Genomic DNA, 27,344 nt, shown 5'->3' on the forward strand with positions numbered 1-27,344 from the left:
CGTCCACTCTTGCCACCCGGCGCGGTAACGCCATAGACATGGCGAGCCTCAGCCAGACGCGACGCGACGCGACGATTCGCCAAGTGATCGAGAGGCTCGAGCGCGGACAACTTCACGCGGTGGAGCGCGCTTCGCGGCTAATTGAAATGTAATATCGCGCGCGGGACGTGTCTCGATGAACGAATACGTATTTCGAACACGCGAAAATACTGCGGGATCGCGGGATTGATACATCGCGAGCTTTTCGTCGCGCGAATTGCCCGATCCTGGCGACGCCCGCGCACCGTTTCGCGCTTTAAAAATTGGAAAGCGGTGAGAAGATCGCGCGCGGAAATCGTGTCGAATCGCGTTTCGAAATTCAGAGCGCACTCGAAACCGTCAAAGAGATGAAAGGGCGCCGCGAATAAAGCGGCACTTCACGATCTCCCGCCCTACGCGGCGGCTTCTACCTCACGCGTTTAACGTATCCGCTTCCACCGACGCGGACGAAGTTCAATCTCTAATTTTCCAAGTCTTAAAATCAGCCGAAGATAAGAGAGCGCGGTATAAACCGAGGATTAAAGTTGATCCGCGTTGGTAGGAAACGTACGTCTACGACAATTCTCTCCACAGAATCGTAAACGGCTATACAATCTTCTCGCTCGGGCTCTAAATCGCGCCAAGCGTCGGGCTCCGAGCCGTCGTCTCAACACGAATCGTTCTCGCGAGCCGGTGGTAATTGCTAATTATGCGAACGAAACGTCTTGAGAAGAGAACAACGACGCACGGAGCGGCTCGTGCCGCGGCCTGTCGCCTCGAGACTCGCCGCGCGAATAACAACACCGCTCGGTCGACGCGGCCTTGTACGCGAGCAACGGCTGGCACGTAAACAAATACGTCACACACACCCCAACCGCCTTTGTTTTTATCGTTTCGGTTTTTGCTAGAACATATAGTCTTTGCTAGAACATACCGGAAAATGCGCACTCGCGTCGAACATTCGGCCCCGTACGCTACGAATAAATGTTCGCTACGTTTTATATAATTTTTCAATACGCATTACAGTGAACTTTCAATACGTGATATCTGCCGAATCGGACTGGCAATTGCCGACTCGGATTCGACTGGCATTGGCGATTAACGATTGTCTTCTAGCCAATGGTAGCCGATCAATCGCCAATTCCAATTCAATCCGAGTCAACAATTGCTAGTCCGATTCGGTCTTAACGCGGCTTCTCGCTGCTAGATCGGACGATTTGTGTATTGTCTCGCGTTGCCGATCGCAAAATGCGAAGTGAAAATTACATTTAAATGCCGAGAGATTAAAACGCGACAGTTGAATTCGAGCGTTGTTAAGAAGAGCCGCTGGCCGCGTTCAGCGGAAAAAAAGGCTGCTTTCCAACTGTTGTAAAAATCCTGAATTTAATTGGCGTATGCTCTTAATTATGGCAGAATTTAAGTGCACACTCCGATTTACGAATTTCATAACCGTTGCAGCTTTTTCTGCTGAAAGCCAATGGCTGCGCAGATATTGCGAAGCTGCCGTTTGTAAACGTTTATTCGTACACCGAGGAATTAAATCGCGTGGAATATTCACTTCGAGATTTTTCCGAGGCTTGGCACCTCCGATACGCGAACTTATCTCAAGAAAATTACTGAACCGCGAAGAGAGCGGAGCTCCGGCCGTATCCTAACAAATTTCGTCCGAGTTTTACGATCAAATCGCGATTAATAACGCGACATCACGAGTACCGAATTAATTCTCAAGATTGATTACTCGGTCATATTGTGTTTCAGGCGTAATTTCATCAAAGTTTCACCGGCGCAAACGCACACCGCTGTGAACTGTATATGTAAGAGACCGAGTTTCTTAGCCGTGTAGTAGATATTACGTCAATGCAAAACCAGGCATGAAATTTACCGAAATTTATGCGGCAAATGGGTTAAGGGTACGGCGGGAGACCGGCGTTTAATGGTACACCACTACGCACAAAGTGACATTAACACAAACGGGATTTTCCCCTCCCCCCCGAGCTACTTGAAGAATTGAGAGCCCGAATGCATCGCGCCTGCATAATTTACGAAGTGGCATGTACGACGATAATTATACGCGACCTTAATACATGACCGTGTTAATTAACGTTTACAGGGAACCGAGGTGGGAGGTGTACGTCGGAAAACTGTCGCGTAACGTAATCTGACGCGCTCAGACAAAATTATTACGATGAATTTCAACCTCTATTACGCACATTTGCGAATCGGCAGAAATTCGGAATTGCGCTGGAGGAACAATATGATGTAAATGACTGATCTCCGCGACGTTCGTTAATAAGCGATCAGCCGCAACGCCGGGGCGGTTGGGGCGAAGTTAAATTTCGTTTTCCCATCCCTTTCGAACTCTCGCCCTCCGCACCCGCGTTTGCCACGGACTTCCGTCCGGATGGCACAAGACACTCCTACGAACGTTTCAAGAATATTCTTCAAGAACATTTGGAATATTCCGTAAGTCATTCTTACACGGAAAAAAAATAATTTTGCTGTGATAGCAAAATCGCCGTTGCTACTGCATATTCGTAGTAATAGCAATAAAATTTAGTTGATAGAGCTAATTTTACGAATTATTCGTCATTATAGCAAAATCTATTTTGTTGCGAGAATAAAACAAAATTCGCTGAGTGTATTTGTAATTAAAATCACATTAATTTGCTACTGAAGCAAAATAATATATTCTTAGCAAATACATTTTTTTCAATTTGCTTTCACAACGAAATAATTTGTTAATCCAGCAAATTATTCCAGCAAATCGCGATTAGTATTCGTAACAAATCTTCTTGCTGTCCATACAGTAACGAACAGAATTTGCTACAACAGCATAAAATCTGCTGTGTCAGCAAATTATTTTTCTCCGTGTATATATTTATCTTATAAGCGTGTCGGTTATATGAGATCACAGGTTTCGCTGCCCTTTCCACAAGATAAATTAAACACACGAGAAACAATGTGCAATACGTAAACTCGATGAATATTCAAAAGTTATTCCGAGTACGTACTCCAAAAACACTCTCGACGAAACACGTTCTTCCTTGTTATGAATATACGATTTCTACTTGTAATAATCTATATATATTTATAGAATATTTGACTCAGGTATTCTGAAATTAAGTATATCTGCACTCCAGAGAAGAATATTCATAGAACTATGTGTGCTATCTGGGTACGTGCTACACTAGACTGCTACTTTCGAGCTGAAAAGTGATGCAAAAGTTTTTCCATGTCTTGTCAGGTAAATAAAGTAGTAGAACAAGTCCCGTATTACGAGATAGGCTCCTTATACGAGATAGGGGAGTTTCTGCAAAATTAATAGGCGTCGTCTGTTGGTTCCACCATGAATTCATTGCCCTCTGGAGCGAAATCTGTTTGGTGGAAAATTGATCGTTAGATCGTGCAATCGTTGCGAAAAAAAGATTCGCGATTGCATTTGGACGTTGAAAACCTACTATCTCATATAAGAATCCTGTCTCATGATGGAGGACTTTCCTCTATGTGTGCAACAGTCTGTCAGTGACATTCCGTTGCACACGTACCACTTTACTCACCTAAGAAGACATGGTGGAACTCGTGCCTCACTTTTCAGCTCGAAGGTAGCAGCCTGGTAGCATATAGAAATCTGTGGCCGAGACACAACGACCGTTTTACACTTTCGTGCGCGCGTGTAACTGAATATAGCGTATCTAATTTTATCGTGGCATTCGCCACGCCAGTCCGCGCTCTTTCACTATCGCGCTGCGCGAGTCAGCACCGCGAGTCTTCGCTTCCCGACTACCTCGTTCTTGAACCTGACCCCGAGACCAATACGCGTGCGGCCGCGGTGTCAATAGGTGCCGGAAAGATAGCAGGCAAACGCTTCCGATTGATTTACGATCTCGTAATCGCGTAGGATCATTTCCATTCATGATTCGCGATACCGTTAATCGTCCCCTGATTAACAGGATGGACAGCTAATCAAATGTGGAAGTTCATTTCCAGCCCGGCAGCTTGTTCGGAATGACGTTCTCTTAAATTTAGACTTAATTTAATTGTCCAAGCTGTCGCTTGCCCTGTATCGTCTTCTTCTTCCTTCACTTTCGCTGCTGCTTTCGTACCGAGTTTATTTTACCAAGAACATTCACGGCTCTTTCTTAGTTACGTATCGACAAATGATTTTAAGTAAATGAATTTTCTTGGACGTTGATTCATTGTTAATCAAGTAATCTCTATATCTCCAGAGCTTCCGTCCGCCCGATGACCCTCCACGAAATTCGCAAACCACGCGCGGAATGCATACAAACTTGGATGTCTATACTCCTCCAGATATTTTGACGTTCCAGAACGCGCGAGCGGTCTTGGACACGCTCCCAATTCCGCTGCGGAAAGGCAAGGAATTCATACTCCAATTTGATTATCCGGTCAAAACCTCAACAATGGTCGACAAACAGCAGATATTAAAAAGATTCTCGGCATATCTATGCATCCTCTGGTAATCTAGTTGACTGGAAAGAAACTTTTCGCTACCGTAGCTAATCACGGTTTGCTAAAAATGTTTTGCTGCCGTAGCTATAAATTTCTAAAGCACAGCAAACGGTTTGCTAATAGAGGTCGCACCTAATACAATATGAGGCAAAATATCTAGTTATCGCAACTGTTACTTTTGATAACTTGGAAGATTCGAAGCTTCGAAAGTTGGAATGTCGAAGCCCTCGAAGGAAATCACTAGTCCTAATCGCAACTAAATGTCAGCTGGTCCACATTTTACAGCTGAAATTTAGTTGCCACGTGCAGTTTTGAGCTACGGCAGCTACATGTCTCTTTCCGCGTTGTTAAGCACATTTTATCCGTACGGCGGTGAAACATTGAACTCGAAATTTCACGTTATTAGCTCTTGTCCCTGATTGCGGCGAGGCCATAAAGTTTAATCGCGAGCAACAGTGCGTACGTGCGTACATAGGCGATCCGCACGTGCTTGTGTCCTAAGCGCAGACAAGTGCAGGCCTCGCGAAGCCAAAGCAATTCAGACACGCTTGAACTACAAACGGGTCACGTTACCTGGGAATCACGGTTCATCGCACATTCATCTCTCCGTCCCGGCCGCCGCCTACCCGGCAGCCGTTGACTTGACGCGAAATGAGCTCGGCACACATCAGCGAGCAAATTTGAAGGCGATGCCGCGGCGGAGAAGTACGTTTGTGTACACTTGGCACCAAGACGGTCTCCTCTGCTGCTGGTTGCCCGCGTGCATCCGTTCAGACTCGGATAAATTCAACGGATCCGGCGCGACGACTCGTGAGAACGTTTCCAAACGTACACACAAAGTTCGTACGCTCGGTCCGAGCCCGGTATCGGACTTGACGTCCTCCGAGGAGTGACATGGTGTCGTGAAAAGAAAAAATGCCCGTCGTCGTCCTAAAACTCACGCGGCACGGCCGAGGGGGAGGTTCTATTCGCGGAATGACGTTGCGTTCCCGCGTTCTCGCTCGATGCGAACACGTTTCCGGCCGTTCCTATCGGCTGGAATAACACACGATGGTGCGTTCTCCATACGTTCTCCACCGCGCTCGCTGGAGGAAAATGCCAACGCCAACGCGCCTCCCGGCTCCCTTCCGCTTCCTTCATTAATCATCCCGGCGGACCGGGATTTTTCGTGCGTCTCTCCCGAGTCGGCCGCTAAGTAGGTACATCTGAGAGGTAGGCTGCGAGAGGAGAGGGTACGGAGTGGCATTCGCGGGCGAGTTCCGCAACGAGAGGCGCATAATCCGAACGGTGGGCGAGTCTCTCCCTCGTCTCTCCCTCGCGATACACACAATCCCGTCATACGTGTCTAGACGAGCGAGCTTGCCCACTTGCCACGCCACACCGGCGCAATTATGAAAATCCACGTGCTTTGACCCCGCCCGTGAGTCATCGCATTCAATTTCGAAGACGAGGGCCGGCGTGGAAGAGCGGCGGCAACGCGCGATGTAATCGTCGTGCGCGCGTTAAATCGCCGACGCAAAGTACACGCCTTATCAGTTCGGCTTACGCGCCGGGTTCCAATTGCGCGTACCGGCGCATTTGCGGCCTCCCCCTCTGACCGTTTATCCCGACGAGCGGCAATTCGTGCTGAATAATGTAACGCGAGATAAACCGGTGTCGCATCGCAAATACAGCACGATCTCTATAATTTGACGTTATTAAATACGCCGGCGTGCATTTCGGGCTGTCCAGGTGTACGTGTCGTATTTCCATGCCGCAAAGTAGATATTTCCTCGCGCGAACGTTATCGTTTCGCTCGACGCGCGCAATTGATCTCGATATCCCCGGCGTCTTTCGCCCTCTCGCTCTCTCCCGCTCTCGAGCGTTAATTAAAATTTACTTTTGTACCGCTTCATAGAAAATGTTTACGGCTCGCGGGTGATATAAAAGGTCAACCGAATGAAAATATATTTCTCTCCGAGTTTCATTAAGTGCTATTTTCGCATATTTCATATATCACGCGCGCACGGCGTTGCGTAGAATATTGGCAGAGATGGAGAATAATATGATCCCGCCATTTTTCATACCGCACACTCGTCGTATCTCAGCCGCATTTAGCTCGTTTGTTATTTCAATTTTCCACCGGCCGCTTTGTTCCTCGTCTGCGCTGCGTTATATATGCACGCACGGGATATCACGAAAGGTGTCACAAATAATTGTAACTCGCGTTCCCAGCGTTCACAATATAATGGAAATTGAAAGGCGGCGCGAAATGAAGAGGACGGGAAACGTGACGCAAAAAGTGAGATAACTTCGGTTTGATAATTTCACGATACTTGGCGGTTTTCAGCGAGTCCAATCCCTCCCGATAAGATGCCCCCCGGCCCGTTACGTCTTCTATTTTACGACGACCTTTCGGAGCAAAAAAAATCGCCCCTGTCACTTCCACTCTCAATCCTTGATGCAGGTCTTCGCCCTTGTCTTGGAAATATAAATAGCAACGAGTGTGTGAGCTAGGTCGATCTCTATGCTCCCCCTCTGCCGAGGTCGTGCACTGCATTTCTGAATATCCGCTACTATTTTCCTCTCTTCTCCTCTTTCTCTTCCTCCTACCGGATCTACTTTCGGCCTGTCAAACTCCGCACTCGATCAAAGACCCTCATAATACGCGGAACTTACGCGCGCTCACAAAGACAACCGATAAAATCGATACCGTGTAATTGTACCGCGACGTTATATCATATTATTATTTAAAAAAACAAGAATATTACACTGTGACATGAAAGTGAAATTATCGCTGGGAAAGATTGCAGCAGCATATTATGTATATCTTTATTCTTTTCGGAGCAATTATTCGTTTGTGCAATTATGTGCATGTAGCGTCCGCACAATGAAACGCGCGAATGAATTATCCACGTTGAAACACGAACCGAAATAACGGGTCGTCGTCGGCCTCCTCTTTGACATTTCTTCCTGCGAGATTAATCGGGGAACTACGTCAGCGATTTTCATAGAAACTTTTTGACCCTCTCACAAAGGCTTTGCGCCCGCTTATAGTTCAGTTCAGCCGATATTCTCAAGATATTGGAACATCGGAGCACATTTACATTTATAGTGGAGACGCTATGTTTTACAATTATCGCGGTGCGGCCGAACATGCCAAAGCGCGCGGCTTCTTTTCCTTACCCGGGAAATAGTGCACTGAAAAAAATTTCTGGTTGAATATGGACGAATCAGATAATTCCTTTAGGATTTACCAGAATTCCTTTAGGATTTACCAGAATTTCTGTAGGATTACAGGAATTCTGGTAAATCCTAAAGGAATTCTGGTAAATCCTAAAGGAATTATCTGATTCGTCCATATTCAACCAGAAATTTTTTTCAGTGTGGATACATACATCCGATGAAATGCAGTTAACGATGAAATTTGATTGAAAAACCGACCACACTTTCCATCGGATTTAATCGGATACATCCGTTTGTTTTTATGTAACTGGGATTATCCGATTATATTTAATCGGACATTTTTCTCAGTGTGAGGATCTGATGATTCTTAGAATTGGATCTCGCGAGATATAAATAGATATTACATGATTGAGACGTGTACAATGAGATTTTGTCCCGTTTCTTCCCGGGCATCTTACAATTAGATTCTCGTGATGCAATTTTGCGGAAAAAAAAAATTTTACCAGTGCACGCGTTATGCGCAACGATCCCTTTTTCCCCGACCGCTGAAGCGATACTTTACACGTGTACTTGCTACACGCGTCGTGACACGTAGGCGCGTTGCGGGCAGGACAACGAGAAACCATTTCTAAACATAGTCGGGACAAACCCAGCATTCCCGGCATCCGTCGTCGGCCAAAGGAAAAAAAAAGAAAAGGGAAGGAAAGTCAAACGTGCAAATCGAGAAGCGCGAGTGCTCTTTAAGGGATGCGCGAGGCGGGAGCTGGCCGCGGGAGGAAACCGCGCGCAGTTTTGTCTATACTTAGCACAAGCTGCTAATCCATAGGGGCATCGAGTGTCAAATATTTCTTCTGCGTGTCGCGAGAGATTACGGGGACGAGAGACCGGCGGCAATTTCTCGCGCGGCGGTTACATCGAATTACATCCAACAATAACGTTCGCGCACTTTTATTTTTGCGACGCCAGTTCGAGAGAGGGAAAGAAAAAACAATATCCCTCGGCGTGGAAATATTATAGGTCAGGGAGTCGACGGGATCGAATTATCCATACGGAGAGGGAGAGAGAGAGAGGAAACCTTGTTAGATAAAGCCCTGGCCTTGGATTTTTCCCCTTTTTGTAAATGTAATATATTGCGGCGCGCGCCGCGTATGTTACCGCGGTCGATCGTGAATAGTCCTCCCACACTTTTCACACGACGATCGCCTATTTAGATACATCCCCATTGTGCGTGTGATATACAAGCGAACGTGTCAGAACGTCATGCTCTAAAGCAGGAAACCGCGGAATACGCTGGATACGCCGACGTCCGCGGTCTGTTCCGCGGAAATGTGTGCCGTTGTGTGTGTGTGTGTGTGTGTGCGCGCACCCTTACACGTATCCGCGTACTCATGATGACGAAACATCGTTCTCACGATTAAAGCCCGGGGGATTTTCGGTAGAGCGCGCGTGCCCTTTGCCATTTGTCGAGATAAATTGTTGACGGATTATCTAACGCCATTTTTCGTCCACTCGACGACAGATTCTGTTCGAGCGACACTTTGACGTCGCAACGCTTTTCCGTTCCACTCATCGAAACGCGCGGCTGAATTTTTTCGCCGGTTTCTCTTTTTGCTTCACGCGCCATTCACTTGACTCCGAATTTCGGATTCCGCGCGGTTTCTTCGACCGACGCCGATGGTTCATCCCGTCAAACGGAAATTCGCGATGCAATGCCCGCGGGCGATCGAATTGAAACATCTGTTTTAATTAACGGCCAAGCTGTCTTGCAATTAACTGCAATTGCAGGCCGTATTTATCTTCGGCGTTGCCGCCGGTGAAATAGATTACTGATCCATAAAAGCGCACGCAGTCGGAAAGGAGTCTGGAAAAATGAGAGGAGACTTTCTGGGGGTATCCGAGAATTGATTTCTTCTTCTTTCTGTTGCTGGTTCTATTAATCACTACTTAACGAGTCATCGAGCAACCGATTCGCACGATATTCTCATGGAAGCCGCGCGGTTTAATTAACGGTATTTGGGTCCCGTTAATTGACTAAATGATTACCATGACTAGACATCATAGTCATCGACGAGTCGACGCTGGCCATTTTGAGCAATTGAGTTCATTAAAATGGTAAATCAGCAGCCAATGCGGTAATGCGGTAATATGTCATAGAGCACATTGACGCCAATTAGAAGCTCTATTCCGCTAATGAACAGAGAAACGGAGACTTATCTGCTTCACTACGCGCAAAAACAATATATTTGTCCGAACGAGTGGAAATGTAAACGTAATGCGTTTTAGATAAAGATGCGATTTAAAATTTTAATCCAATTTTATAATCCGTCGACGTCGCAATTCGTCAAAATTGTTCACGACGCTACGCCTTAGGAATCACAATCATAAATAAAAATCGTAATTTCGTTTACCCTAAATCTGCATTTAGAAAAATCGTCCTCGAGCCTTGGCGGCGCTTATTGTATGTTGAAATCGAATGCGACTGAACGTTTCTTAAGGAGACTCGCACTATGCAAATTTTCGGGCTTGGGTCACGATGTATCTGATACTGACATTGCAGTCAAAACCTGTGGGGGTCAAAGAGAATTAAGTAACCGGCTGTAAGCATTAAGAAACGGCTTCTCTCGTATCAGCTTTGGGGCTTCCTATCAGTTTGACACGTCGAGCATGCTTCGCTCTGACAATGTGACTTTTCGCTGTCAGATAAGACTTGATATAATGGACATGCAATCTTTACAATTTATTGCATAAACCATTTTCTCCTTTAATGCTAATCTGCTTAATCGATTGGAGATTTGACTCCTTAACAGCAGTAATAACAGAAACGCACGGAAAGTTTAATGAAATGCAACTGATCAGTCAGTTGACGAGTTCGGTTCGTTTTGGTAATCCGGCCGCGTTCGCATAATTCATAATTTGCGGCATATTTCCAGTATAATTTGGCGAAAATGCGATATATATGTCGTCAGTCGAGCGGCTAATAATAGCGTCCACGTTTACTGGAAAGTATGCAACACGTATTTACTTATTGCGGGATAAAATTGGAGGCAAGCGTGGAAGCCACGCGGAATTCGTTGCACCGACTAACGCCTTCTGCTCGTTTCATCTCCTTTTTTTCCCCTTCGTTTTCGTTAATTTTCCCCGGCTCCTCTCTATCCTCGGCATTGATTGATACTACGACGTTGCCAGGCAACGTCTCGAACCAGACTTGTCTGTGTACACGCCAGTATAGAATTACGCGAGAGCGAGTCCGTGCTCCCTTGGCAACGAGTTACGTTCCATTGTGCTGCATCATCAATCCTTTAATTCCATACGAGATGCCGGGTGTAATTTTTTTCAATACTTCCGCCTGCGAAAGGCGGTCTAAGAAAAGCCTTGCACCTGGATCGAATCGTGAAATATTGAGCGACAAAATCAATTTACAGAAATCGCGGAAAATCGATTCTAGAGATGTAGACGCCGTTATCAATAACTTGTAGTTTAATAAGCATGTTCGACGCATTCAGGAAATATTTTTTTACAAAGCATATTAATATACAAATTATATTTGTGAGAATAACTTCTTTTGCCTGTAACTTGGTGAATGTTTTCTGGCAGTCTCCATACAATTATTTCCAAATTGATCTAAAAGGAACGTCGAGAGCGTCGGGAATTTTTTTGCACCGTGTCAAAAAGTAGAGTATCTCTGCGTTAAAGTTGGCAATAGAGGGTGGGTACAGGATGTGCGACGATCGATTGCCAGCTGGTAAGGAACCACGTGACGGGGTGCGGTGTTGGTGACGTCATAAAACGACCGCCCCAAGCAACTCTTATGACAAGTTGCGACTGCTGATTCATTCATCCTAATTATTCAATTAAGTTTTGAGATGCACTTTCTCTTTTCCTCTCTTATATCAAGCGCGCGTAATGTAATTCGTATATAATTGCTCTTCCGCGTTCGTATAATAATTTAAAAGATTCTACGTAAACCATTTATTAGCATTTTAATGTATTGATAAACGGACAATTGTGCAACATTTAATCCATTATCGTATTACTTTTATCTCACAATATAAATTTTTCTCACCTTGAGTGCCTTAAATAAAACTAATTAATTAAATTTAATACGAATAGCGTTTGTTTAATTTTTAATTTTAAACGTTTCATGAAACCGTCTAATTATAATTGTAATTGTAAATCCGCACAAAAGAGATGTATTATTTTCCGTATCTATTTCAATCTGCGTCAGATACGCTTTACGTTTGTTGGATAAAGATGAAAGAAAATTGTGCTTGTAATGCAATACCTGATTTACTTTTCTCATCAATCAATCTATAACTGGTCTTGACAGACTCTAACGTCTTAACCTTAACCTTACATCACTCGGTGGCTGAACTACCCTTATTCTACGAAGCCAAACGGCTGCAGTCTTGCACATTTATACGCAGCTATGACCCCATTCACCTATAAAAATGTCTTAAACTCGGGCGAGTAGTTTAAAAAGTGTTTGAAAAAAATTTAAGCATTAGTTTCGATAGCCTTTAAGCAATATCTTGAAATATCTTGAGCAACGTTTAAAAAGGCTTCCTTAAAAGAATTACCGAGCTGAGTAACAATCGTAATCCTCGGATTATGTACTCCTCCCCCCCCCCCCATTGTCCACTTTCGAGATATCCCCTTAGAGCGATTTCGGAGAGCTGTCTTTCCTAGCTTAACGTGGCCGCGCATATACAGTGATGATCTAAAACGAGAACAACCTACTTTCCATTCAAAATATTAGGGCCAGGCTCGGAAAAGCTTGGCCAAGTTCATGAGAGAGCATGTCACCGGAATACCTAAAGTTACACCCAATCTCGAAGAAGAGTAGTGATTTATATGCAGATTCCATTCCGCAAGTTTTTCGATATCGGTATCTGCTTAACATGTATGAAGAAGATCCCGTTTCAAAGTGCAGCTGTACTGAACGATCGCCGTTTCTCTCTTCAATTGTTGCAGGTTTTCTATCATGGGACAAAGACAGTTGTCACGTCGACCTGGAGAAGGAATTATTGGCCTTAGTAGCGCAAGCCCCGGAGGGCGAGGAAGCCAGAAACGGTAATTGTTGTCACAAACATGTTGATTTGATTTGTTTTATGTCGTATTGCACACAATTAATCACTATTTTGCCGTGCAATTTATTAGTAATCGGTGAAATGAAATTTCCAGGCGAAAGGTTGATCCAATATGCCACCGAGAACCTCGTAACGGAAGTTCTCATTCACCCGCAGACGAATACATTGTTACAGTGTATTCGCAATCTCCTTGCGAGCTTCACGAAGCATCGGCACATCATACACGCTGGATACACATTCGGTGGCAATGGTTCCTGGATACTGCAGGTACTTACACCTCGAGCGAATATATATTCGACCGTTAATAGTTACGAAGACGTTAATTAATAGTCGCGCGAAATGCGGAGACTCGTCTTGAGTTAGAAATCAATTCCTCTTATTCAGGATGGAACCTTCAGTCTCGCAGACTTTCTGGATGCGTTCAGTGAACATGAGGTGCAAAGAGTCCTTCGTGCCTACGAAAATAGCGTTACCGTAGATATACATTGCGCGGGTGTCGGCGATTGGACGACAAGTCGACTATCGAAGGAGACTTGTTGCAGGTGCGCATTTCTCTCGTACATTTTTCTCCTACACAATTTCAATTTACGTCGCGCAACAGAAGCTACTTCTTTCTTGGATATAATAATTGGATATGTATTCACGTCTTTCGTATCTGCAGATCTTGCAGAGTCAGAGTGAACCCCGACGACGTTCTCACAGCTGGCGTACCGGCCATCACGAGTTTTACGAATTACATCGGACAGTATCTCGTGCCGCAAACACTGGACCAGCTCATGGAATCGTCCGACGTCGTTGGAAATATTAGATTTAGCCATCCGACCTTATATGTCTTCCCCGGTGGGCAAGGTGACGCCGCGCTTTTCGGTATAAACGGCTTCAACATGCTCGTCGACGGCGGCTTCGCCAGGAAAGCATGCTTCTGGGACTTCACTAGACATCTAGATCGATTGGATGCTGTTCTAGTCACTAGGATAAATAACAGTAACATCGGCGGCATGTTTAGCGTTCTACGCAAGAAGAAGGAGATGCACGTCTACCCTCAGATCGGCCATTTCTTCTGTAACTTAGTTGTAAGTAGTCATTGTTATAATACAATCAATTTTGAAAAGAAAGTTTCTCAATATGTTTACAATTTAATAATTCAAATTCTCCCTAATAATTGTTAATAATTGCACAATGCAGGAAAGAAGACAATCAAATTCACCCGATGGCGATAAGGACATTGATCCGCTCGTCTTCAACCTCACTGACATTGGTCAAGAGATGGTGGTGAATCTTCGACACATTAATCTCCGTGCTCATCCTTGCTACAGAGATCCTGAGCCGATCAACCTCTATCACAAAGTGGGCCACGGCACGCTCGACATGTACGTGCTCAGTCCGAACAAAGACAGTCGCGAGGTGCGCGAGTTCCTGGCCAAGTGGCACACGTCGGACTCGAAGCTGTTCGCAGGGTCTCACAAGAAGGATTCGAATAATCTCACATTTCCGATTCAGAATCTCGTGTCGATATGCGCGCTTCTGGTTTGGCAGCCGGCCAATCCCGAGGACAATATCACGCGGATTCTCTTTCCCGGCAGCACGCCGCAGCATAAGATCTTCGAAGGTTTCGAACGATTGAAACATCTTGATTTCTTGAAGCATCCGGTATGTTCAGCGAAGACACTGTCACCGTCAGTGTCCCTGGCGACGCTCAGAGACAAACCGGCCAAGCAGAAATTCAGTCTTCTCGAGAGGGAGCCCAAGAAAATTTCGGAGCCGAAGAAAGAGAAGAGAGAGCCATCGGAACCCAAATCCATCAAGGCCGCGGACGAGACGACTGCACCCAAGAGTACCCCTCAATCGACGCCAATCATACCTACGAGTAAACCTAAAATCGAGATAAAAACGAGGAAACTTGTGGAGAACAAGAAGCTCGAGACCGAGGAGAGCAAGAAGGAAAGTAAGAAGATTGAAAAGGAACTGAAGGAGGTAAAGAAGGAACCGAAAAAAGAACCAGCTAAAGTGGAAAAACGCGAAGACGATGTAAAAAGGACTGATTTAATCAAATCAGAGCCCGACAAGACTAAAGAATCTAAAGAACCGAAAGAACCGAAATCCAAGCCCGAACCAAAGAAGAAAGAACCGAAAGAAAGTAAAGTGAAGGTCGAATTAAAGAAGAGCGAGGTAACCCCGAAACCGAAGCTGAGCGAGAAGAAAGCTAAACCTTCCGGCTCGGAGAAGAGAGACGCCGTGAAGTCCTCCCCGACTACTCCGAAGAAGACTCTAAACGGCGTTGCAACAAAGACGGAGATAACAAAAGCTGTGCCGAAGGCAAAACCGGCGTCTAAGGTCGCTCCAAGTCTTCCAGCCAAGAGCGCCAAGGAGGCCAACAACAGAAAAGTCGTGGAACAGAAGAAGTCCGAGGTCGAGAAGTCCACCGTGAAGGATACCGCGGCGCCCGCCGTCAAGGTGTCCGCGAAACCTAAGCCGATGGACAGGAAGCCGATCAGCCGTCGCGCGAAACCGGCCAGTCCCAATAAAGCCCGTATGCCGGGCAGTCCGGCAAAATCTACTCGCAGTACTCCAACCGCTTCTGTAAAGTCCGATAAAGACGGCGTTATTCGCAAGGTGAAGGGCGACAAAGGCACCACCGATTCGTCCACGGTCTCCACTCCGTCTGGCATAGAACCAGAAGCTGTAAAACCGATCGACAAGAGCTTAGTCGAACAATCTGAGGATATATCGCTAGATTCTATAGAAAGCAAAGTACTGGCGGATCTCAAGGAAGAGCGAGAGGTGGTGGAAGAAATTGAAGCTGTTTTACAGAAGGCGGAAAGAATCGGGGAGACGCGAAAAGAGGATCGTTTCGAGGGTGATGACGAAATCACGGCCGAGGCCACTGATAAGAAGGAGGAGGATATCACGGAGGAGGATGTCACCGCCGAGATTGAGGATGCACCTAAGAAGGAAGGTTCTAGAAAGGCGAGTCAAGAACTAACTGAGGAGGACGAGTATCTCATCGTGGAGAAAGAAGAGGTTTATACCGAAGATTCTGCTCAGAGCGGCGAGGGCGAACAAAAGCACGTTCTCGACGAAGCACAGTCGGAAAAGGCGAAGACGTTGAAAGACGTGGAGGAAAAGGGCGAGAAGGAGGAACCTGAGGAAAAGGGAAAGGACGACAGTCCAGAAAAGAAGGTAGAAAAGGTCGCGGATAAAGAAGAGAAAAAAGTCGCTGAGTTGTCTTCGGAACATAAGGAACAGTTGCAGGAAGAAGTAAAGGAGATAATAGCTTCCGCAGCCGAAATCGTACAAAAAGCCGAAGAGAAGGACGACTCTGGTAAGAAAGACAGCGAGGACATCACGAAGGAGCCATCCAGCCTAAGTCCAGACAAATTGGATTCATCGGAGAAAAAGACGACCGACACGGACATGAAGCCGGACGTTGACCAGAAGGAGATTATTCTCGAAAAGATGGAGGAGTCTCAGGAGCGCATCTCGACGGTAGAATCAGGAGCAACTACAACCGCTCCGACTTTACCTGAAGACGAGCGAATACCGTTAGACGAAATAAAAGAGGATATTGACGAGAAGCATGTTATTGAAGAGGTAAAGGAGAAGGACGCTCCTGCGAAGAAAGAAGTCGTTCCGGAAACTGTTCCCGCGGCCGCCAAACCGGAAGTCAAGGTATTTGACGTTCGCCAGGCAATGCAGAATTTGCAAAGAGATATCGTTAAAACACCCGACGAGGTCGCCGATCTTCCGGTTCATGAAGAAGTCGATCCTAAGCTCTACAGAATGGAAGATTTCGAAAAGGGGAAAGAGGAGAAGCCATCGCCGACTGCACAGGAGAGTAAAGAACCACCTACTCCGACCGCAAAAGAGCCGAAAGGTGTCTTCAGCTTCTTCGGCAAGGTAGCGGATAAGTTTGAAAAAGGTATTGATAAATTGACTAAAAAAAAGAAAGATTCCGAGAAAGACTCCGACGAAAAATCTTCCTCAAAATCGAGTTCTCCGAAAGAACCGAAAGCGCAAGAGAAGGCGCTTTTAGGCGAGGTCGATATGGAGAAGATGTTTCCTAAAATCGGTAAGGCCGTTGACAAACCTGATACGTTCGAAGAGGCGAAACCCACGATGGCTGACGTGAAAGTGGCTGCTATAAAGGAAACCGCCGCGTTTATACAGGAAGAGATATTGGACGCCCAGAAGCAAAGTGTGCCGGATATCGAAGAGCAGCTTCCAACTGACAAATTGGATGAGATTAAGAAAGTAGAAGACAAAATTGAAGAATCATTCCTTGCGAAGGACATATTGCCAGCTGCCGTTTCTCCGGCGAAGCCAGACGACATCGGACTAGAAGAAGACGTCGGCGAAGATGTAGAAGAGGTAAAGGCACTTTTAGAGGAAGCCTCGAAAAAATTCAAAACTGTGAAAGATAGTTTAAGAGATTCGTTGGAATCGTTGGACGAGAAAATTAAGGAAGAGATAGCAGAGGTACATGAAACACCATCCGCTTTGAAAGATGCAGTACAGGATACTTTGGAAGGGGTGGCCGAGAAGTTGGAAGGGATAAAGCCACATATCGAGAGCCACTTACTCGATATAAAAGAACCGGAAAAGGTCAAATTTGATATACCAAAAGATGAAGAATTCGAAAACGAATACGAAGAGGAGATAGCAGCGGGACCATACCGAGACATGAAAGAAGCTGTCAGAGATGTCGGAGAAGTCCTTGCTGGCACTGCCGGCATCGAACTCGAAGATAAACCCAAGGATGTCATAGAAATCGTGAAGAAAGTCGCCGAGGTTCTCAGAGAAGATGATTTATTTTCCGACAAAGCGCTATTCGAGCAGGCCTCTAAGAAAGAAGAGATCACGCCAATTTCGACAGAGAGAAAACCATCGAAAGGAGAAATCTCTCCAATTTCGACGGAAAGAAAGCCTTCTGTACCAAGTGAAAAACTATCTCCGGAGAAGGTCGCTACATTGGAAGAAAAGGTATTACTGGAAATTACTCCAGAAGATGTTACGATTTCCAAGAAAAGTGCTCAGGAACCCGACACACTTGTGGCGCAGCATGAAAAGATGTTTGGCACTTTTGAAATAGAAGAGGAACCCTGCATAAAAGTGGTGAAGGCAAAAGACGATATAGTAACGTCACCCGTGAAGGACGTAACGAGGGATAAGCGGGACGCGCAAAAAATTTGTGAGGAGATGTTAAAGGACGATCAGCACATTTGCGATCAACATAAAAAACCAACGGACGATGACACGTTTCGGGTGGATGTAATGCAGGCTGGTATCGAGAACGTTTGCGTGAAGAAAGTGGCAAAACGCCCATCTTTCGAGGAAAAGCTTGAGGATGAAATCGAGGAGCCCGTGATCGGCTTCGAGCAAAAGGTTTTGCCGGCAAAAGCGGAGATAGTGATGGTGACTCCCGGTTCTACCCCGACTTCACCGAAATTCGTCATGGACAAGCTATACGGTGAAGGATTGGAGATCGGCTTTCGGGAACCTCCCAAGTTGCCGGAGGATATCAAGCAAGTTCTCAGCAGGGAAGCGCCTGTTGAAGACGTAATTGAGGAATTGATTGTTACAAAAAAGAAGAAGGTCACTATCGAAGTGATCGAATATATCACTATAGTAAAGCACATCCCGAGGGAACGCGTGATTTATATTATCGAAGAGATCATTATGAAGAAGGGACTTCCCAAAGAAAGTGTAGTGGACGATCTCGAGATTCTGAAGCAGGAGGAATCTATCACGCCTGAGAAGAGAATGGAGGTCGAGGAATATATCATTAACGAGTACATCATTAAAGGGAAGCGAATTACCGTAGAAGTCGTCGAGGAAATCTCGATTAAGAAAATTGTGCCTAAGAAGATCATTGTCGAAATTATCGAAGAGATCATTGTTAAAAGGAAGATTGCCAGGCATATGATACTGGACATTCCTGAACAAGTATTATCGGAAATATTTAAAGAGGAGGCGGAAGAATCGCCAGAGCAGTCGGCAGAGGAGCAAATAACGCCAAAAATAGACGCAACTGTGAAACGAGACTCCGTTGCTGAAGTTGCTGGTGTTTCAGTTGTAGAACAAGAATTAATTACGCCTCAGAAACGAATAGAGATCGAGACATTTATCGTCAATGAGTACGTTATTAAGGGGAAAAAGATTACCGCATCGACAATCGACGAAATTTCTGCACAGAAGACCGTGCCCAAGCAAATCCTCATCGAAATTATCGAAGAAATCGTTATTAAAAGAAACATTCCCAGGAATGTGGTACTTGACGTTATGGAGGAAGAATTATTAGCAACATCTAAGACGGCACCTGAGGATGAGAAAAAAAAGTCGGCCGTTGAGGCACCTAGTGTGGAAACTTCGAAAATGGAAGAACCAATAACTTTGCAAAAAAGAGCGGAAGTTGAAGAATTCATTGTTAACGAATACGTTACCAAAGGGGATAACATTAACATTAAAAAACTTGAAGAAATATGTGGTAAAAAGAAGGTGTCTAAGAGAATCATTATCGAGATTATCGAAGAAATTATCATTAAGAGAAAAATTCCAAGGCATGCAATACTTAGTGTAACCGAAGAAGAATTATCGCGTATCAAGGAGGAAGTCATTCCAGAATCGCAAATACTGGATGAGAAGAGGAAATCGATTACTGAAATGCCCAGCTCTGAGGAGAAAAAAACTCCAATTGAGTTGAAAGAACATGTGCTCGAGCGAGAAATAAGCACCGAAGAGGAATTATCGGCCTTGTCTGAAGAGGAGGACGTCGAGGAGGAAGAGGTGGATGGATTTGTCAGTATACCTAGAAGGATTTCCGATGTAGCTGATGCGAAGAAGAAAGCGATCCCAGAAATGCCGCTTACGATTGCGAAGGAGCACGAGAAAGATGTGATTGACGACTTCGAAGCTGTCGAGCAAGAATATAAAGTACGTGATGTACCAGTCACGTCTCCCGAGAAAGCGGACGAGATGAAAGAGAAAGAAGACGTTGAAGAAGCTGCAGAGGATACCACGAGTGAAGTGATCGAGGCGGATGAGAAATTTGTGCAAGAAACCAAAGGGAAGGTGGGAAAAGAAGAGCCTGAGATCGTGAAGGACATTAAATCTGCTGACAAGAAACGAGAATCTGAAAAGTCCGAGATTTTGGAAATCGATACCACCGAGAAATATTTGGACGAGGCTAAGGAGAAGACGGATGATATTTGTCTGAAAGAGACTATTTCTAAATCAACTACACCAAGTCCGAAGGCAATTGATGAAAAGCTTGGAATGAAAGAGATTGAGCCTGTGGCCAAAAAAGAAGTCGAGGAACCGCAACTCGAGACAAAAGACGATAAATCAAAACCAACAAGTCCAATTAAAGGCGAAACATTAAAAGATTTTGTGCATCCTTCTGAAAAAGTTGCTGAGGGAATGAAGCCGGAAACAAGGATCGCAGATGCAACAGGCTTCACACAAGAGCCGAAAGTAGAGCCAGGAGACGATAAGAAATCTGAACTATTACTAACCACAGGAATTAAAGAAACTCCAGCAACTAAAGAAGAGAAGAGTGCTCAAGAAAGTTCTTCAAAAATGGACGATGGCACTGTCACAAGAATGCTGGTCACAGCATGTAGCGAGGATGGCAGAGAAGAAACTGAGATCTGTCCAACTGGTAGCATAACTTTCACAAAGACCGCCTCTCCGGACGATTCTCTTAAAGATGTATCTGCTAAATCCACACCGGATAAAGATTCTTTACTCTTAGATAAGGACTCGCACTCGGGCGTGAGTACTCCCGAGAAGGACAGCATTTCCGAAAAATCTGCGCCAGAAGGTAAGGATAAGATTTCCCCGGAAGATAGCTTGGAAAAATCACCCGTTGGTCCTCGTGATTCACAGGATCTTGAAGACAGTTTGGAAAAACCGGAATCGCATAAGCCAAAGGTGTCAGATAAAATTTTCGAAAAAGATGTACCGAAGTCGCCTAAGCAGGAGCACGAGCCAAAATCTCCAGCTGAGGATGTAGGAGAGATTAAGGAAATAAAATCTCCGGCTAAAGAAAAGATCGAGAAACCTAGTTCCCCTGTTGAAAAAATCGAGAAATCACGTTCTCCTTCGCCGCTTGAAATGAAAGGAGACGTACAAAAACCAGGATTACCTCTTGATGTAACAATGCAAAAATCTCCAATAGAATCAGCCGAAAAACCAAAACTTCCAATCGAGAAGGTGCTTCCAGAACCTAAGAAAGAAGAAACGATTAGTGTTCCGAAGACACCCGAATCATTCCATTCGGAGGATGCTTCACCAGCTGAAACAATTTTCTCGAAGTCGCCCACAGATAAATCTGAGATGTCCTTTGCGAAGGCACCTATTACCGAAGAAGACATTGCTGTCGAATCTGTTGCAGAAATTAAACCGATTGTAGACAAAGAATTGCCAATATCTTTCGAGAAATCAAAGGAACTTGAAGATAAAATTGCCACAGACATTAAACTACAAAAATCAGAGGAGAAAGAGCCGGTGGATAAATCTAAATCTGCTAGTGAGAAATCTGAGCAAGATATTAAATCTCTCGATAAGTCCCCTAGTGTTCTAAGTGATACAGTTGATGAGAAGGAAACTGATAAGCCGAAATCGCCTAGTATGATTGAGAAAGAAATGAGAAGTGAGAAGTTGCCTATTTTCGAGAGTGAACATTACGATGAAAAGGGACCAATTGACGAAGCTAGATCTCCGAGCGCGATCAGCGATAAATCCGATGAGAGGAAGGAGGCCGAACGTTCGAAGTCACCGAGCATAGCCGCGGATAAGCCGGATCTTCAAGATGTGACGGAGCGTTATTTTGAGAAACCAAAATCCCCTATTTTTGATAGGCCAGATTCGCCTAAAGCTATTGATAAGACTGAAGAATCACACGATAAAGATAGATCTCCCAGTATAGCTAGTGATAAATCAGATAGCAAGAAAGTAAGTGACCATTCTAGATCACCAAGTGTTTCCGTAGAAAAAATAGAGCTCAAAGATGTGGACTTACCAGTCGAGAGAACCCGATCGCCTAGTGTCGCAAGTGTTAAGGAAGACAAACTGGACCCGATGATTTCACTACAGGAACAGTTTTCACCCGGAGAATCAAAGGACGTGTTGAAATCTCCGAAGCTCGATGAAGATAAATCGGATTTGAAAGATGTAGTGCAACCTCCATTAGACAAATCAAGATCACCGAGTGTGACAAGCGGTATTACCGAACCTAAAGATCGTTCAAAATCGCCTAGTATTGTCGGCGAAAAACCGGACATGAAAGATGTGTCGGAAACACCGATAGAGAAATCGAGATCCTCTAGCATTACAGGAGAACAGAAAGAACCGCTTGATCGTTCTAAATCTCCGAGTATTGCTGAAGAGAAACCGGACTTGAAGGACGTCACGGACCGACCCGATGACAAATTAAGATCGCCCATCGCGATGAGTGCTACAAGTGATCTGAAGGGACTTGAAGATCGATCGAAATCACCGAGCAGTACTGATCTAACAGATATTACAGAAAGATCATCGATAGATAAATCCAAGTCACCTAGTATCGCAAGTATTACGTCTGATCAAAAGGAACCAATGGAAAAAGCAAAGTCGCCAACACTCCCAGATAAAAGGGAAGAACGCGATAGGAGCAAATCGCCGAGCGTGGCCAGCGAAGGGGCGAAGTCAGCCATTAGCTCCAAACCATCGAGTGTCGCTGGAGATGTGGCGGACTTGAAAGACGTATTAGAACCGTCGGCTGACAAGTCTAGGTCACCCAGTGTAGTAAGTGCGACAAGTGACCAAAAAGAACCGATCGATAAACCAATATCTCCTGTAATTCCTCACAAAGTAGAAGAGTCGCACGACAGGAGCGAAAAGTCTGACGAGAAGAAATCTGCCGATGGCTCGAGAGCGACCGGCGTTACGAAGGAAAAACCAGATCTTAAAGATGTGATGGAACAACCAGTCGATAAATCCAGATCATCAAGCGTCGCGAGTGAGAAAGCGGATTTATTTGGAAAACCGACTTCGCCTACTGTTTCTGATAAATTAGAACCACCTGTTGATCGAAGCAAATCTCCCAGTGTTGCTAGCGATAAGTCCGATGCGAAGGTATCTCCAAGCTTTGATTTGAACAAGTTTTTGACAGACGATCAGCAAAGAATGTATCTTGACGAATTAAAAACGTCCGGCGTAATTGGCGATCTGGATTTTACCGACCAGATAAGATCATTAAGCATCATTAACGACAAGACGGAGCCGAAATCATCATCCGATCTTTCAGGATCAGCAAGTTCGGCCGACGACAAACACGATCAAAAGGACAAATCGAGATCATCAAGTGTTGCCAGCGAGAGGCTCGATGATACTGACATTAAGGTTTCACAAATACCAGAAGCGAAGGGAGAACAATCAATTTCACCGAGTTTGGAGGCGGGAAAGACGCCGAAAGACGAATCTGCTAAATCGTCACGAGCCAGTTCGCCAGTGGACAAAACACCAAAGGATCGCTCACGTTCGCACAGCGTCTTCGATGCTGGCGAGAAAACACCGGCCAGTAGATCTAGAACAGCCAGTTTATTGGAGGATAAGCTGCCAGAGAAGCTGTTTCCTCAAGAAGACGCCTTTGTCTCGCATCTCGATATGGAGAAATCACTTGACGAGAAGGACGAACGTAAGGTAGAACACAAGAGTCCTATAACTTCCCCCGAGACAATAGAGAAAAAAATGCAGAAGATTCGTGAGAAACGATTTGCTGATTTTAAAGAACCGGACGTCGGACAGCCGAGCAAGGTAGAAAAATCAGACGACGAGGAAGAAGACGTCGTTAAAGTGACAGCCGAGAAGAAGGCGGAGATCGAGAAGTACATTTTAGATGAATTTATTGGGAGGAAACGAAAGATCAGTTTGACGGTGATTGAGAGATTGGTTATGATGTATTCGGTGCCCCAATTTATAGTGATGGAGATAATAGAAGACATCATCAACCGGCAAAACGTGCCCAGAAGCGCGGTTTTCGACTTCGTAGACGACGATACCTCGTTCGAATCTCAATACGGCAAAGAACGAGAAACGACACTGCTGGCACCGCAAGAAAGAGCGGAGCTAGAAGAGTACATCTTTGAAGAATTCATCGCGAAGAAAAAGAAGATCACACCGGAAGTTTTGGAAGAAATGGTTATCGTCAAATCCGTGCCACGATACGTGCTCATTACGATTATTGAAGAGATCATTGTGAAGACGAAGACACCTAGGAACACCGTGATCGAAGGCGATTTAGAGATATCAGGAGAAAAGAGTCTGGATAGTTTAGAAAAAAAACATGAAAAACCAGGTGCCACCATGAGAGGCGAAAGTCCGGATGGCAAGATATCTCCAGTGGGGAGCGATCGACATGGCAGGGACTCAAAAGCGGGGCTCTCTGCTAGCCCCAGTTTGAGTCCAGAGCCTATTCCTTCCGACAAATCGACTCAGGATAGTCCCCGGTCGGATCCGCATCTAGACGAGGAGATCCTGATATCGGAAGAGAAGCGAGTGGAAATCGAGAAGCTCCTGGACGAGGAATACATAAAGAAAGGGAAAAAGATCACGGAAGTGATACTCGAGGAGATAATCGTCAAGACTTCTCTACCCAGATACATCATCTTAGAGATCGTGGAGGAGATTGTACTGAAGAGGAAGATCCCGAGAGAATCTGTGATCGATGAGGAAATTTATCAAGAGGAAGAGGACTACGATAAGGTAGTGTATCGCTATGAGGAAACAGCAGATACAGATTATGAGTTGCCGCACGATGCCAGGAAATCTTCGGTCGAGTACAGAATGGGGATGTATCCGGAAACAGGTGAGCGGCAGTTAGAGAAGCCTGATTATCCGTCGAATTATGAGAGTCAGTTCCACAAGGCCTTCGTCGGTGGTATGACGGAGATGCGGACGACGCATATAACCACACTGTCTGGAAAATCGACACCGGAATTTGCGCATGATGCGACTTCCGCATCCGGGATCGAATCAACCAGCAAAGCGCCCGGAACGTCACCGGGGCCTACTCTGACCACGACTCACACAACGGATGCGAAAGATACAAAGGACGTGCAATCCGCGCAAACTGTTACGATTTTGAGAGAAAGCAAGATCGCGGGAACTATCGATAAAGACGAGCCTGAAGAAACTGCGGGGATTTCGGCGACAGATAAGAAGGTAGAATCACAAGAAATAGCCAAAGGAGTTGAACGACCAAGTACTCAACAAGATGAGCCCGAGGCGATTACCAAGATCGTCAAGCGGGAAATTGTGGAACACGATGAGCCGGAAGTGGTCACTAAAGTCGTCAAACGTGAAATTACTGAGCAAGACGAGCCTGAAATTATCACACAGGTGATTAGACGCGAGATCCTCGTTTCTGGCGAAGAGATGGATGACTCGAAGGAAGATTCCAGTGAATACGTGAAGACGATTACGACGAGAACAACGCGAATGATTGTGACAGAGGAATTACCGGATGCCGAATTAACGCAAACTGATCCTTCGAAAGTTTACACAGATCCCACCTCAGGTACAAGCTACAAGGTTTTAAGCGACGGAGGTCCGTCTGATGCAACGACCAGCGCTGACGTGAAGCGAACCGTGACGACGGTAACTACAATCACTGACTCCGATGGCAAAGTTATCGCAAAGAAAGATATTAAGGAGAGCGCGGACACTTTGGCCAGCGATGAATTATTGGAAAATTTGACGGAAACCACCAGACCTGCGGAGGAGATCGTCAAGGAAACAATCACGACTGTGACATCAGGCACTGGAATAACAGATATAAAAGCCGTTTACGATTCCGGTAAATCAACACCTGACCTCAAACAGGAGGATAAACTTGAGTCTACGGTGAAGGAACGCTTAGACACAGACAAATTTGAACACCCAGTGTCCCCTTTAATACGAGAACTTATATCTGATGACAAGAGTTATTCGGGCAAGTCCTCGCCAGATATATCGCTGCCCAAAGACATCGTCTTTAGCGGCAAGTCTACACCAGAGATTCCTATGTCGCCGTTGGTCAGAGACGGCGCCGTAGTCCAGCCTCACGCATCGGGTAGATCAACGCCGGACAGAAGATTCGAAGGTCGATCGTTGACGGGCACACCGGAAGGATTCAGATCAGGAGAGATGATTCGAACTATCGTCACGACCACGAAGACTGTGTCCGACGAAGGTGAAATAGTGACGACCACTAGGGAGGTCACAGAGACGACAAATGAGAAAGGGGAGACGGTTGTGTTGGCCGAGAAGACCGACGTGAAGGTGGACGAACGTCTGCCGAGCAAAGATGCCGCGGAGAGCGCGATCAGCAGTATCATCGGTAGCATCAAGTCCTCGGAGTTGCAACGTAGCGACAGTCCAGGATCCGATGCAACGAGCGAAAAGGATCGCGGTCCGGTTAGTCCATTGAGTGAGCACAGCAGCGTGCACAGCAAGGCCATGACGCATCCGTGGGGTAGCAGTGAGGAGCGACATACTTATTCTGACGATGAGCCACCCAGCTCGCCTTTCTCCTCGCAAGCCGGATATTCGTCGCAAGCGACACGACTCTATGAGTTAGCTTCCGACAAGCAAGAGGAACAGAAACAGATTGAGTTCTCAGCAGCCGCGATGAGTAGTAGCTTCTACGGCGAGCTGCCAGCGGTACCGTCCCAGATTTCTGCCATGAAGACTTTCCACGGCGAAACTGGTATGCAGACAAGCACCGATCCCATTCACAGCCGATTTACAGTCGAGAAGGAACCTGCCGGCGATTATGGCGAGAAGCCGGACGCGAAGCGATACGTTGACGAGGCCGACCTCGACTTCGATAAGGCTCTGATGGAGCACAAAGAGATGAAGGAGGCTGGAGGAGCCTTCAGCGGCGGGATAGCGCCCAGGTACACGAATGGTAGTCTTCGGCATGAAGCGACTGACGAAAAAGATCACCCGTCATCGTCTGTGTTCCGGGACGACGCTAAGGATGATTCGAAGGGTGACTCAAAGAAGGATCCCTTAGAGGGATGGGGAACTCCTCTCGATCTGCCGTCTCCTAAACCGCCCAAAAAGTTTAATCTGAAGAACCCTGCTCAATCTCCGTCATGCTCAAGCGGGACAACTTCCGATACTCTGAATTTCGACGTTGTAAAAGATTGGGGGGAACCTCTTAGGCTGCCCTCGCCCGCGCCAGTGACCAACGAAGTATCGAACAAAGGTACACCCGGTACACCGAAAAAGGAGCGGAAGCAAGCGAAGAAGGTTCAGTCGGAAAATATCAAAAACAAGAAACGCTCGGAGAGCCCTGGCAAGAACGAGAAAAAGGCGAAGGACTCGAAGAATAAGGTTCAGCCGGTTTACATGGATCTGGCGTACGTGCCCCATCACGGAAATTCGTATTACACTTCTTTGGAATTCTTCAAGAGAGTGCGAGCGAGATACTACGTTTTCAGCGGCACCGAGCCCAGCCGGGAAGTTTACGATGCTCTGCTAGAAGCTAAAAAGACTTGGGAGGACAAGGATCTCGGTAAGTTTATTAACATTTATTAAGATTGTGTGAAATTTCTTTCATTAAAAAATTTACAAGTTAGA

The 27,344-nt window shown here is 45.8% G+C and overlaps 1 protein-coding gene across 1 annotated transcript in view; it reads left to right on the top strand.

Annotated features, from left to right (window-relative positions):
* Window positions 1-27,344, top strand: part of LOC105564339 (microtubule-associated protein futsch) — a 57,868-nt gene that overhangs the window by 26,544 nt on the left and 3,980 nt on the right. Inside the window, exons 4-8 of the mRNA XM_012016643.1 lie at window positions 12,625-12,723; window positions 12,835-13,007; window positions 13,125-13,282; window positions 13,402-13,813; window positions 13,926-27,279. Coding sequence (XP_011872033.1) covers window positions 12,625-12,723; window positions 12,835-13,007; window positions 13,125-13,282; window positions 13,402-13,813; window positions 13,926-27,279 — 14,196 coding nt within the window. The remainder of the gene's footprint in view (window positions 1-12,624; window positions 12,724-12,834; window positions 13,008-13,124; window positions 13,283-13,401; window positions 13,814-13,925; window positions 27,280-27,344) is intronic.

Source organism: Vollenhovia emeryi, unplaced genomic scaffold, assembly GCF_000949405.1.
Source record: "Vollenhovia emeryi isolate VEMERY1.0 unplaced genomic scaffold, V.emery_V1.0 DF939166.1, whole genome shotgun sequence".
NCBI classification, from domain to species: Eukaryota; Metazoa; Arthropoda; class Insecta; order Hymenoptera; family Formicidae; genus Vollenhovia; species Vollenhovia emeryi.